Consider the following 12,634-nt stretch of genomic DNA (forward strand, 5'->3'; position numbering starts at 1 on the left):
TTATAAAAAAGAACGCCAAGGGGCTGGGGAATTTAGCTCAGCGGTTCTGCTGCCTGCCTCGCAGGGGCAAGGTCCCGAGTTCGATCCACAGTACCTAAATAAATTAATAATAATAATAATAAAACAATAAAAAGAAAGCCTACTGGGCTTCCTGGTGAGCATCTCTAGTCCACCTGCTCAGGGCGCTGGTGCTGGAAGGTTGCTTGGCCCAGGAGTTAGGGACCAGTGAGACTTTGTTAAAAAAAAAAAAAAAGATGAGAAAGGTCTAGTAACCTCATTATATTTAGAGAAATCTACATTGTTTGCAACCACATTGTATTCCAGTGGGTGTCAGCGCCTTACTGTACATTATTCACCCTTTCTTTTGCTTAACTGGTACTAGGGTGGTTTATAATCATTTACATGGAAACCAGCAGTGAGTGACCTATTTGCTGGTGTTAGGTGTATGTGTAGGATTCTAGAAATGGGTGTCTGTGATTTTCTAGATATTGTTAGATTGCTTTCTCTCACCAGTAAATGGGAATTCTTGTTTTCCTGCTGAAGGATAGGCTTTTGCCTTTAATTTGTTCCTTTTTTATATCCCTAGCTCATATATGCCTTCTAAGTAATTGTTGAGTCAATATTTTAACAGTCTGCATATTGGTGGAACCAACCTAACACCTGTGTCTTTACATATATCGACTGTAAGTGGCGTACAGTTTTATGTGGAGAGAGGCCAGAAAGACCCTTGTACAGGACTTCACTTGGTCCAGTTCCTCTCTTTCTCTCTTCACTCTCTGGTAGCAAGATTGAACCCAGCACCTTCTTACTAATCTACATCCCTAAGCCATTTATTTATTTATTTATTTTGTTTTTGTTTTTTGTTTTTTGTTGTTTTTGAGACAGAATCTCAACATATAGTTCATGCTGGCCTTGAACTCAGCTACAGTATGTAGCCCAGGTTGACCTTGAACTTGTAGGATCCTCTTGCCTCAGCTTCCCAAGTGCTAGGATTACACATGTGTGGCATCACAGCCGGCCACATTTTTTATTGTTCATTTTGAGTCATGGTCTCTCTGAGCTATGCAGGCAGGGCTTACACTTGTAGTCCTCATACCTCACCCTTCCAGAGTTCTGGGGTTGCAATCATAGGCCACCACATCCAGCCTCCAGTTCAAATTTCAGTTGTACTCAGTTAACTAAGGTAAACAGCCAGTCATTTTAACCTTAATTTCCTCTTGAAACTGAAATGAATAAAGTTCAGCAACTGCTAAAACTTATAAAATGTGACTCAGTAACAACTCAGACTAACCTTAGTATTTTCCCCCTGTGAAAATTGGTTTTAAGACTTCTTTTACTGGTAAAACATGCAATAAAGTGCCTCAAAAACTTTGTGTGTGTGTGTGTGTGTGTGTGTGATTCTGCAATGGAACTCAGGACCTTGTGCATGCTAGGCAAATTTTCCTCTACTATTGTAAGTTTTGAATTTTTTTTTTTTGGTGGTGGTATTAAGGAATGAACCTAGTACCTTTGCACTGAGCTGCATTCACAGCCCTTTTTACACTCAGCCTCCGGAATAGCTGTGATTAGCCAGCCACCATCACAACTACCCTAGTTTTTGAGCTAGCAGGTTGAGGCGGGGAATCATAAGTTGGAAGCCAGCTTGGACAGCTTATAGAAACCTGTCTCAAAAATGTTTTAAAAAGTGCTAGAAATGTAGCTCTGTGGTACATCTGTGGTAGAACACTTGTCTAGGGGGTGCAAGGTCCTGGATTCATTCCCCAGCCCGACAAAAGAGTTAAAATGAATGTAACATAAAATTTTTCGCTTACTTTGAGTTATGTAATTCAGGGACACTATTTCCAGAATTTTTCATTAACCTCAGTTCTTTTCCTCGTCAATGTGCAAAATATTATTAATTCCATTCATTATATTTTTCTCTAGAAAATGTATTTATTTATTTATTTATCAGAGCCTCAGGTTTCCTGCCATTGAAGATTAGGAAAAAGAGAAGGCAGAAATATGGAACACTTCGTGAATTTGTGTGTCATCCTTGCACAGGAGCCATGCTAATCTTCTGTGTATCGTTCCAATTTCAGTATATGTACTGGAGAAGAAAGCACTAGAAAATGTATTTTTTTAATGATAAAGTTTTATTTAGGTCTTTTTATATTAAATGTCTCTCATACTTATATTTCCTACTATCCTGAAGCTATAGGTACATAATAGTTCATGTTCTAGTTGAGTCATTACATTGTCTATATCATTTCTGGGTTAGTTTTCATTGTTGGCCTTATTTCTTCATTACAGTCATATTTTCTTTCCTTTTCCTTTTTTCTTTTTATCTTTCTTTTTAGTACCTAGGGTAGGACTCAGGACCTTGTGCTTGTGAGGCAGGTGGCAACACCACTGAGTTAAATCCCTGGCCCTTCTTATTTAGTACCTGAGAAGTTCAGATTGGATGCCAGACATTATGAATTTACTTTACTGGGTTATACATTTGGCAGCATTCCTTTAAACATTTTGGGGCATTTGTTGGCATGTGATTGATTTCCCAGGAGCCAGTTTGACCCTTTGGAGCTTGCTTTTCTGCTTTCTTACATGGGTTCAGAGCAGACTCATCCGGCCTCACCACTGAGGACTCGTTCAGTGTTCTGAGAGTCAAGAGGTCTTTCCGCCATGATTGGGGGACACACGAGCCGTTCCCAGGACTGCCCAGCCTGCCCCTCCCTGGTCTCAGCAGCTCTCTTCCACACCACATGTGCTGAGTAGGCCTCAGGTAGACACAGGTGGACTCTGCTGATTTGTGCAGAGCTGGGCATCTTGCCCGCTCTGCCTTGTGTTTTCTAGCTACATCGGCCTCCCTGAACACCAGTCTCTCTTCTCAATTCGGGGCTGTGTTTGCCTTTCTTCTCCCTCTGTGGTAGCCTGGGAACTCATGCGATATCTGGGGTGATCCTTGATTTACTTTGTTTCCCAGGTGTGAGGAATCACTGTCTTGTGCTCTCTGCCACACAGTCTGTGTTTTGTCTGATTTTCTAAGCCATTGCTGGGGACAGACTCTTTAATCTGATCCTTGGGAAGAAACTAATCGGCTTGATTTATATTTTTTTCTCTAGTGGTTATTCAACTCAGGGTCTTCATACAGAGCCCTTTTTTTCTTTATTCTTTTGGGATCCGGTCTCACCGTTTTCCAGGCTAGGCTCAGAATTGCAGTCCTCCTCCTCAGCCTCTCAGAGTGCTAGGAACATAGGCAGAGGTAATTTGTGAATATTTTAATTGCTGGGGAGAAGAATGACTGTATTTGTGTTCCTAGTTCCAGTCTGTCTGTATTCATGTGGCTAGGCAGGTGTTCTGACACACAGTGATCACTGGAGGTTCGTGAAGCATATTTTACAAATGTGGGTTTATGACATCAGGTCTCATTTGCATTTTGCATAGTACGTATTGCTCCGAGGACAAATGGTTTTCACATGGATTTTCTGGTTCCCAGAGGGAGTGTATCTCTATCCACGTGGGGCAGGCAGGTGTGCAGATCGGCAATGCCTGCTGGGAATTGTACTGCCTTGAACATGGAATCCAGCCTGATGGCCAGATGCCTAGTGACAAAACCATCGGCGGTGGGGACGACTCGTTCAACACTTTCTTCAGCGAGACTGGGGCTGGCAAGCACGTGCCCAGAGCGGTGTTTGTGGACCTGGAGCCCACGGTGGTAGGTAGGTGCTCGGGTCGGGGACGGAGACTTTCCAGAGAGGATGGGAGAGCCTTGCAAAGACCCACGTGGAGGGCCCCTTCAATCTCTCTGCAAGGACAGGATTGATTGATTGATTGATTGATTTTTGGTGCTGGGGATTTTGACTTGGGTCCTTGTGCCTGCGAGGCAGGCGGTGCAACCACTGAGCTCAATCCCCGGTACGGAACAGGATTTTTTTTTTCTTTGTACCAGGGATCAAACTTGGGTTCTTGCGCTTGCCAGGCAGGCAGTAGAACCACTGAGTTAAATCCCCGGCCCAGGACAGGATTCATAAGCCCATGCTCGTGACATTGTTGGGTGAGAAGCTGAAAGGTTTATGACCAAAGGTTCTTGACTCAGGGCTCAGCCTCCCATCATAAGAAACCCTGCCCTACAGGGAAAAGCTGCTTTGCCAGCAGCATGATGGGCTACGGCGAATTCCCTCTGGCTGCCTCTGCCCTGGTCTGGTGGTTTCTGCACAGACCCTGTGTGCAGTGAGAACAGGCCTTGGTTCCCTCCTTAACGTTGTGGAGATTCTCAGGCTGGTGCAAGACGGTCTGGACCTGCTCTTAGACATGAAACTGAGAATATTTGTTTGGTTCGTGATGAGAAGCCCAAACTAGTTGCAAGAGATGGAAAATAGGAGGCAGGATCTGCAATTTGACCCCATCTTGGGGTTTCCAACAACTTAGTGAAATCCTGTCTCAAGAGAAACAAAACCCACTGCCAGTGTAGCTCAGTGTGAAGACCCTATATTCAGTACTACACAAGAAACAGAAAGACAGTGACAAGGAGGAGAGGAGGAAGAGGAGGATGAGGGAGGCAGGAAGGAAGGAGGGAGAGGGGAAAGTGATGAGAACTTCTTTACTATCTCCAAGAGCAACAGAATGCCACCTTACCGCCTGCGAGACCCAAGGCATTTGGGTGGTGATGAGCCTGTCCCAGCGCAATCACACAATCACACTCGCCTGGTGATTGCAAGGGAGTTTTAGTTTTTGTTTGGCTACAAATCTGACAGTTGAACCCAGGGGCTTTCAATGAGCTACATTCCCAGTCCTGTTTATTTTTTTTATTTTTCTATTTTTTATTTTTGCGGGGGCGGGTTTGAGACAGGGTCTCACTGTGTAGTTGAGACTGACCTGGAACTCACTGTGTAGCCCAGGCCGGTCTCGAACTCACAGTGATCCTCCTGCTTCAGCCTCCCCAGTGCTGGGAATAAAGGCGTGCGCCACCATGCCCGGCTTTCTATTTATTTTATTTTATTTATTTTTGATACTGGGAATCGAACTCCGGACCTTGTGCTTTTGAGGCAGGTGGCAGCTCCATTGATCTAAATCCCCAGCCTGCTTTTTAAAGTTTTTGAGACAGCGTCTCGCTAAGTCGCTATGTCACCCAGGCTGGGTTTGTCTTGTGATCCTGCTGTCTCAGCTGCCCAGAGTACTTGGATTACAGGGGTGTGGTCATGACTTGTAAATTATTTTCTTTGATGTAGCTACAGGTAAGAAAGAGCTAGCCACCTGTAGAAGCCCCTGTGTGGGCCCGTGAGAGCTTTCTTCCCATCAGCATGAAGTGATCCCGCTGGCATTTATAGTGAGTTGACGTTACCTTTTTGGAGTCATCGGTTGCATTTATGCTCTGCAGAGACTTGGGGGAGGTTGGGGGTCTCACCTTTTCGAGCTGGCCTTGAACTCTGCACGATCCTCTTGCCTCACACTCACAAATGCTGGTTTTACAGGCGTGCAGCACCACGTGCAGCTCAGTTGGTAGCAGTCGAGGCAGGAACAGCATGTGCACCATCCCTGAGTGTGCCCATCACGGTGAGTACAGCAGCCCTGAAAGGCTCACAGCTCACACGGTCTCTTTGTAGATGAGGTGCGCACGGGGACCTACAGGCAGCTCTTCCACCCCGAGCAGCTGATCACGGGGAAGGAAGATGCAGCCAATAATTACGCCAGAGGCCATTACACCATTGGCAAGGAGATCGTGGACCTGGTCCTGGACCGGATCCGCAAACTGGTAAGATCACCGAGATGGCGTGGTGTGGCTGTTGCTCCGGATGGGAGGGTAGGCCTCAGGCGAGTTGTGGCGGACGTTGGGCCTCCTGCCAGAGCCCAGCCGGCCGTTTATCATGGACAGCTCTGAAAGGTTCGCCGTCCCTGCCTTAGGCTGTGATGGGGTCAGACTGCTGGCAAAGCTTAGACAAGCGTGAGGAGTCCCCACGGAGTCTGCACAGGCCTTGCTGCGTCGCCCCTGTCGCAGAGCACCCGCAGATCTTCCCTGTTTGCCTTCCTTTGCTTCTACATGTGACACGTGCTCACTGTGGATGTTTTGAGTCCACATCACCTTGCAGAGGCACGGAGAAGCGAGCCTGGCCTGCTGGGGTTGGCGATGTGGCCTCCGCAGGCCTGGGCTGATATTGTCTGGTTTCTCACAGGCAGATCTGTGCACCGGCCTGCAGGGCTTCCTCATCTTCCACAGCTTTGGAGGCGGCACCGGCTCTGGGTTCGCGTCTCTGCTCATGGAGCGGCTCTCAGTGGACTACGGCAAGAAGTCCAAGCTGGAATTTGCCATTTACCCAGCCCCCCAGGTGTCCACGGCCGTCGTGGAGCCCTACAACTCCATCCTGACCACGCACACGACCCTGGAGCACTCGGACTGTGCCTTCATGGTGGACAACGAAGCCATCTATGACATCTGCCGCCGCAACCTGGACATCGAGCGCCCCACCTACACCAACCTCAATCGTCTGATCGGGCAGATCGTGTCCTCCATCACGGCCTCGCTGCGCTTCGATGGGGCCCTGAATGTGGACTTGACGGAGTTCCAGACCAACCTGGTGCCCTACCCCCGCATCCACTTCCCCCTGGTCACCTACGCCCCCGTCATCTCTGCCGAGAAGGCCTACCACGAGCAGCTGTCAGTGGCCGAGATCACCAATGCCTGCTTCGAGCCAGCCAATCAGATGGTCAAGTGTGATCCTCGCCACGGCAAGTACATGGCCTGCTGCATGTTGTACAGGGGCGACGTGGTTCCAAAAGATGTCAATGCTGCCATCGCCACCATCAAGACCAAGCGCACCATCCAGTTTGTGGACTGGTGTCCAACTGGCTTTAAGGTAGGACCGGGTGAAGTCTAGTCATTGTGCCTGTCAGCAAACAGCAGCCCCGCAGACTCACGCTGTCCCTGAGGGGCCACATCCTTTGGGGAGAATGACACTGCATGTTGTCTGTGGTGCAAAGAAAGCATGTGTCGTTATTAATTTGCTAAATCCCTTCGGGTTACCCAAACATGGTAGGTGTCCCTTCTTCCCACAACTACCCTTTACAATGTAGTCGGATGTTGCTCACTCAGATTGACACAGTCGACTGTCACAATAGGAGTCGTACACAAAAACACGAAATTCAACTCACTTTTCTTTTTGCCAGTTACACACCATATTTTGAACATATTATATACAGGCTTCTCTTTTTTCTTTTTTTTTTGGCATCGGGGATCAAACTCGGGTCGGGATCTTGGGCTTCCAAAGCAGGCGGAGGAACCACTAAGCTAAATCTCCGGCCCAGTAACAGTTTTTATCGAGTATTTCTTACACTAGATCTGGGTCCACAGCTCCAGTTTTAAGTAAATTTTATTTTGTCCCATCCATCTCTCCCACCCTCTCTCCAATTTTTATCTATCTTGTCATTCCTTTTCTGAGACAAGGTCTGTATGCAGTTCAGGCTAGCCTTGAACTCTCTGTGTAGCTCATGATGGCTTCAAGCTCTCAGCAATCCTCCTGCCTCAGCCTCAGCCTCCTGAGTGCTGGGAATACAGGCATGTGCCAGTAGGCCTGGCTAATGAACTTGTCCCTTCTGAGGAGGTTATAATGTTCACTGTATCTTTTCCTCTGGCAGGTGGGCATTAACTACCAGCCCCCCACTGTGGTCCCCGGGGGAGACCTGGCCAAGGTGCAGAGGGCCGTGTGCATGCTGAGCAACACCACTGCCATTGCTGAGGCCTGGGCCCGCCTGGACCACAAGTTCGATCTCATGTATGCCAAGCGGGCCTTTGTGCACTGGTACGTGGGAGAAGGCATGGAGGAAGGGGAGTTCTCTGAGGCCCGGGAGGACCTGGCAGCGCTGGAGAAGGATTATGAAGAGGTGGGCGTGGATTCCGTGGAAGCAGAGGCCGAGGAAGGGGAAGAATACTGAGGAGGACTGAGCAGCTGGAAACTCTTCCTTTATTTGTTGCCCATATACACTATATCATTACAGTATGTATCTACCTATTAAAATTCCTGTATTGAGTCATTCATTGTTTGTACTGTGCGCTGTACTGTGACACAATTCCCCTATTTAGGTACCAGCCTTTTCCAAGTGGCTGTCTAGAAGCGAAAACAGCCATTTAGATGGGATTGGTGGCACGTGCCCGTGATTCCTCCATTCTGGGAGGGTGAGGTAGGAGGATCACAAGGTCAAGCCCAGCTGCTGCAGTGTAGTGACTTAGCACAACCCTGTCTCAGGAAGGGCTAGGGTGTAGCTTGGTTCACAGGCCCTTAAAAAGAAATTATTCTAAATTATTAAGCATGTTTGTATCTTTAGTTACCTTACTACTCTCAGACTTGTAAAAGATTGGCTCAAGGAATGAGGAAAAGATGTACAAGGTAGGATCAAAATATAGTTTAACTCTGAGCTTGGTGGCACACACACCTATATTCCCAGCACTGAGGTGGTCAGCCAGGGTTCCGTAATTCATGGCAGCCTGAACTACACAGTGAGACCCTGTCGCAAGCCGCGACGTCAGGATCCTGCCAGCAGGTCCTAAACCTGAAAGGATGAGGACAAAGAGACGGGAGGCACCTTCCTTCTCAAGTTCCTTGCTTGCTTTATTTTTTTGTTAGGGAACCTTTTCCTTTCATACTCTCCAGCTGCACAGGAGCGAGGGCTGCACAGGAGCGAGAGTACCGCCCACACATTCCAGAGGGAAACAATAACCACCATTACGGGTTACATCTGCTAGGCAATAGATCAGACCACCAGCTGAACTAGCCCGTTGCTAAAGCGACGGCACGTCCACACTGCTCGGGTGAATCACGGGTCAATATGGCTGCACTCATGTCGAGTTCCTTTACGATGCTCTCCATAATTGCCCCGTTTTTCTTATGTCAGTGAGCCCTTGCAGAGGGCGCCAGACATATGCCAAGGAGCTCCTGTCTTAGGTGGCAGGGATGTCCTTTCTCCTTACCCGTCATCAGCAAAGAGGGCTTATGTCCCTCTTGCCTTTCTTAGGTTGGTAGAAAGGATGCCCTGTCCTTACCCGCCTCTGGATGCTCCACGGAGAGGGAATTATGTATGGCGGGCTTGTGCCAAATAGATGGCCACCCGGGATGCATCATCCTTTACTGAAGCTTGTACAGCCATAGGAAGTTGTTCATGATGAAACACAAAAGAGGGCCCTCCCGGAGCCGGGTGTCGATTTGAGAGACTCCAGGGGCACCGTCATGGCCCAGCACATCCCATTGAGGCTGCTGCAAGCGTCCTGGAGCATTTAGTTAGAATGAGTTTAGACAACTTAGATTTGGAAAGTGAAGGGACGCACATAGCCACGGCCGGAAACTCCAGAGTGCTGCCTAGACAGCGAGGAACTACGCCCCTACGGCTTCCGGTGCCAGCAGGGAGGCTCTCTTCCCTCCCCAACGCCTGGGCTAGCGCCCCAGGCTGCCGTCTCTATAGTATCAACTTCCGCCACACTCCACCCCTCGCGAGATTTCAGCGGCGCAGCAATGGCGATACCGTGAGTGCTGCTGGAGGGAGTTAAGAGAACGGGCTGGGAGGGGGTTGGGTCGAGATCAGGTCACGGGCGATCCTATGGGCCAAGGTCTCCAGAACGGAGTAGCGGCCGAGGGCAAGAGGCCACTCTGGGCCAGGACAGCTGCCCGCGACCTACACTCCCGCTCCTTCCCTAGATGCCGCGTCACTGCTCCGCCGCCGGCTGCTGCACGCGAGATACGCGGGAGACGCGCAACCGTGGCATTTCCTTCCACAGGTCAGCGCGCGTGCGTGCTGGGACGCGAGGGCTCCCTTGCGCATGCGCCAGTGTTGCCCGCCGCTTTAGGCCGCGCCTTTCCCTGTGCTGCCTGTGGTTGTCAGTTTCAAACTAGCCTCGGATTTGAGATTGGGAGGGTGAACGGGACGGTCCCTATGGGACTAAATCCTGTCCAGAAAGGAGGACCGGACGCCTACCAGGCTTAGAGTTGTTGCTCTCAGATTCTTATCGGCTCCGTAACGCTGAGCAAGCTGCCTTCCCTAAGATTCTTCCTCCGCCGGGCCGAGGGGTGCACAGCAGGCAGGGTCGCAAGGAGGTCTCCTTCAGGAGTGCGCCGGCCTGGCTCTTCTTGCTTAGGGAGCTTGGGCAGCATGAGCCCAGGGCCGTGGGCAGCCTGGTGCTCACGAGTTTGTGGCTCTGCAGACTTCCCAAGAAGGACAACCCGAGGCGCGGCTTGTGGCTGGCCAATTGTCAACGGCTGGACCCCAGCGGCCAGGGCCTGTGGGACCCGGCCTCTGAGTACATCTACTTCTGCTCCAAACACTTCGAGGAGAACTGCTTTGAGCTGGTGGGAATCAGGTGGGCCTCCTTGCTGGCCAGCACTGGGGCAGGGCGTGGGGCATCACTCCAGGCAGGAGATTGGGGCAGCCGTACCTCCTGAGGAGGACGTCCTTAAGCAGCTGGCATGAGGATAGTCTGACGACACAGGCAGGCAGGCAAGCCTGGTTCCAGGGTGTTTTCCTTTTCCCAGTTCTGTACGATAAAACCCACTCCCAGGTTAACTGTGCTGGTTACAGAGGAGAAACAGGTGTTTCCGGGGGAGCGTTCAGTGTTGGGCGTCCCAGCGAGCTTGTTCTTTTGCCTTGTCAGCCCATCCCTGCTGGGGGAGCTTTTCTACGCTCCACAGCTTTGAGGAGACCTTCAGGGAGAAGCTTAGTGGACTCACGTGGCATTCTCCAAACTTACTGTTTGCAGTTTTGCCTTCCAGCTTCCCACAGCCCTAGTACTGGGGAACCCGTGCTGGGTTGCCAGGGGCAGATTGGCCCAGGGTGGCAACAATTGTTCTTCGTCTCATCCAGGCTGCTTTTCCCCACAGTGGGTATCACAGGCTGAAGGAAGGGGCAGTGCCTACCATATTTGAGTCTTTCTCCAAGTTGCGCCGGACAGCCAAGACCAAGGGGCACAGTTACCCGCCTGGGCCCCGTGACGTCAGCCGGCTCCGGCGATGCAGGAAGCGGTATGTGTTGTGGGTGGAGGCGTGCCCCGCTCCTGTTCCCGTTCCAGGGCTGAGGCGCTGGGATTTAGGGTGTCTGCCAGCAGCCTGGCTGGATGGGGTTCTTGCTGTACAGACCCTATGCTAGGGCCCTAGCTCAGGTGTTGACAAAATCATCCGGACTCATGAAATGGGTCTAGCTCTTTTAAGTCTGGCTTGTCAGTCTCTTTACCTCTTCCCTCCAGTTGCTCCGAAGGCCGAGGGCCCACGACTCCATTTTCTCCACCTCCTCCTGCTGATGTCACCTGCTTTCCTGTGGAAGAGGCCTCAGCACCTGCCACTTTGTCTGCCTCCCCAGCTGGGAGGCTGGAGCCTAGCCTCAGCAGCCCCTTCTCAGACCTGCTGGGCTCCCTAGGTGCCCAAGCAGATGAAGCAGGTTGTAGTACCCAGCCCTCGCCCGAGCGGCAGCCCTCCCCTCTGGAGCCACGGCCTGTCTCTCCCTCAGCCTACATGTTGCGCCTGCCACCACCCGCTGGAGCCTACATCCAGAATGAACACAGCTACCAGGTGGGTAGTGCCCTGCTCTGGAAGCGGAGGGCTGAAGCGGCCCTCGATGCCCTGGACAAGGCCCAGCGCCAGCTACAAGCGTGCAAACGGCGAGAGCAGCGGCTGCGGCTGCGGCTGACCAAGCTGCAGCAGGAACGGGCCCGAGAGAAGCGGGCACAGGCCGATGCCCGACAGACTCTAAAGGAGCATGTACAAGACTTTGCCATGCAGTTGAGCAGCAGCATGGCCTGAGGGAGGAACCGCCCATCAAGTCCGTGACCTCTTCCTCACGATCACCTGGTGAGGGACCTTTTCTGAACTGCATCCAGCACACCACTAGATGCTAATAAAGTTGATTCTAGAAGGACACCCTGTTGTCTGGCTCAGCGAAGAATGCCAGCCCACTCCCCCAACAGTGGCTGTAGCCCCTGGAAAGGTGAGACCCTGCAGTCTGCAAACTTGACTGTGAAGAGCCAAGTGCCTAGTTCTTAGCCATCTCAGTGCTGCACAGAGGACAGCCACCCCTTCTCTGTGTAGCTCTGGTTCCCACAGGGTTCTGATGGGATAGAATGGTAGGACCCAGGAGACAGTGCTAGGGACCCCATCCCTGGGTCCTACAACAGCCTTAACTGAAGCAGGAAGTCCCTTTTGAGGCCACTCAAAATCCATTCCAGACTATTTTTATGCAGAGGCACGGGTTCCGTCTTCCTGGCAGGCCAGCCCCCTATACCACTCAGAATTTGACCTGTCAGAAAAAGTAACAGTAATGACAGTCATCACCTTTCTGGGAATGTCGTGCTCAGCAGGTGGTAATGTCACAGAGAAAACTTTTAGTTCCTGGAAGAATGGGAACAGGTGGGTAAATCCTGAGACAGGAATGAAAGGCCTGGCCTCAGGGTTTTCTTACGGGAACCTACATAAAGCCTAGAAGGCTTCACAGTGGGTGTGACCAAAGTAAATAGCTGGGTCCAGACACCCCCTGCTTGTCCCTGGCCACACAGCCGAAGGAGCACTTCCTGATCTCCTAGTCCCAGAACTTAGACCTATTCTCAGACTTGGTTTTTAGGCCCTTGGGGTGTAATGATTTACACATATCATATCCAAAAGAGACATTAGAGAAGCTACTTATGAGTCAGCAG

At 50.7% G+C, this 12,634-nt stretch overlaps 2 protein-coding genes and 1 non-coding gene across 4 annotated transcripts; 2 read left to right on the forward strand and 1 right to left on the reverse strand.

Moving 5' to 3' along the window:
• Positions 1-1,995: 1,995 nt before the first annotated feature.
• Positions 1,996-2,102, reverse strand: LOC117284158. The gene has a single exon (XR_004515258.1). It is a non-coding gene; the product is annotated as a U6 spliceosomal RNA (small nuclear RNA).
• Positions 2,103-3,411: 1,309 nt separating this feature from the next.
• On the forward strand, positions 3,412-7,917 carry LOC104859867 (tubulin alpha-3 chain). The gene is made up of 4 exons (XM_010620760.3): positions 3,412-3,695; positions 5,580-5,728; positions 6,147-6,827; positions 7,606-7,917. Exons 1-4 carry the CDS (start codon positions 3,575-3,577, stop codon positions 7,900-7,902), a joined length of 1,248 nt encoding a protein of 415 aa, XP_010619062.1. The 5' UTR covers positions 3,412-3,574; the 3' UTR covers positions 7,903-7,917.
• Positions 7,918-9,426: 1,509 nt separating this feature from the next.
• Thap7 (THAP domain containing 7) lies at positions 9,427-11,858 on the forward strand. Of its 2 annotated transcripts, XM_010620758.3 has the most exons (5): positions 9,427-9,484; positions 9,657-9,736; positions 10,160-10,315; positions 10,833-10,973; positions 11,195-11,858. In XM_010620758.3, the coding sequence occupies exons 2-5, from the start codon at positions 9,657-9,659 to the stop codon at positions 11,745-11,747; spliced, it is 930 nt and encodes a 309-aa protein (XP_010619060.2). In that variant the 5' UTR covers positions 9,427-9,484; the 3' UTR covers positions 11,748-11,858. The 2 variants fall into 2 exon arrangements, with proteins under 2 accessions (XP_010619060.2, XP_010619061.2); XM_010620759.3 differs by lacking the exon at positions 10,160-10,315 and having other exon boundaries at positions 9,429-9,484.
• Positions 11,859-12,634: the final 776 nt, after the last annotated feature.

This window comes from Fukomys damarensis, unplaced genomic scaffold (genome assembly GCF_012274545.1).
Source record: "Fukomys damarensis isolate Sample0158 unplaced genomic scaffold, DMR_v1.0_HiC HiC_scaffold_34, whole genome shotgun sequence".
NCBI classification, from domain to species: Eukaryota; Metazoa; Chordata; class Mammalia; order Rodentia; family Bathyergidae; genus Fukomys; species Fukomys damarensis.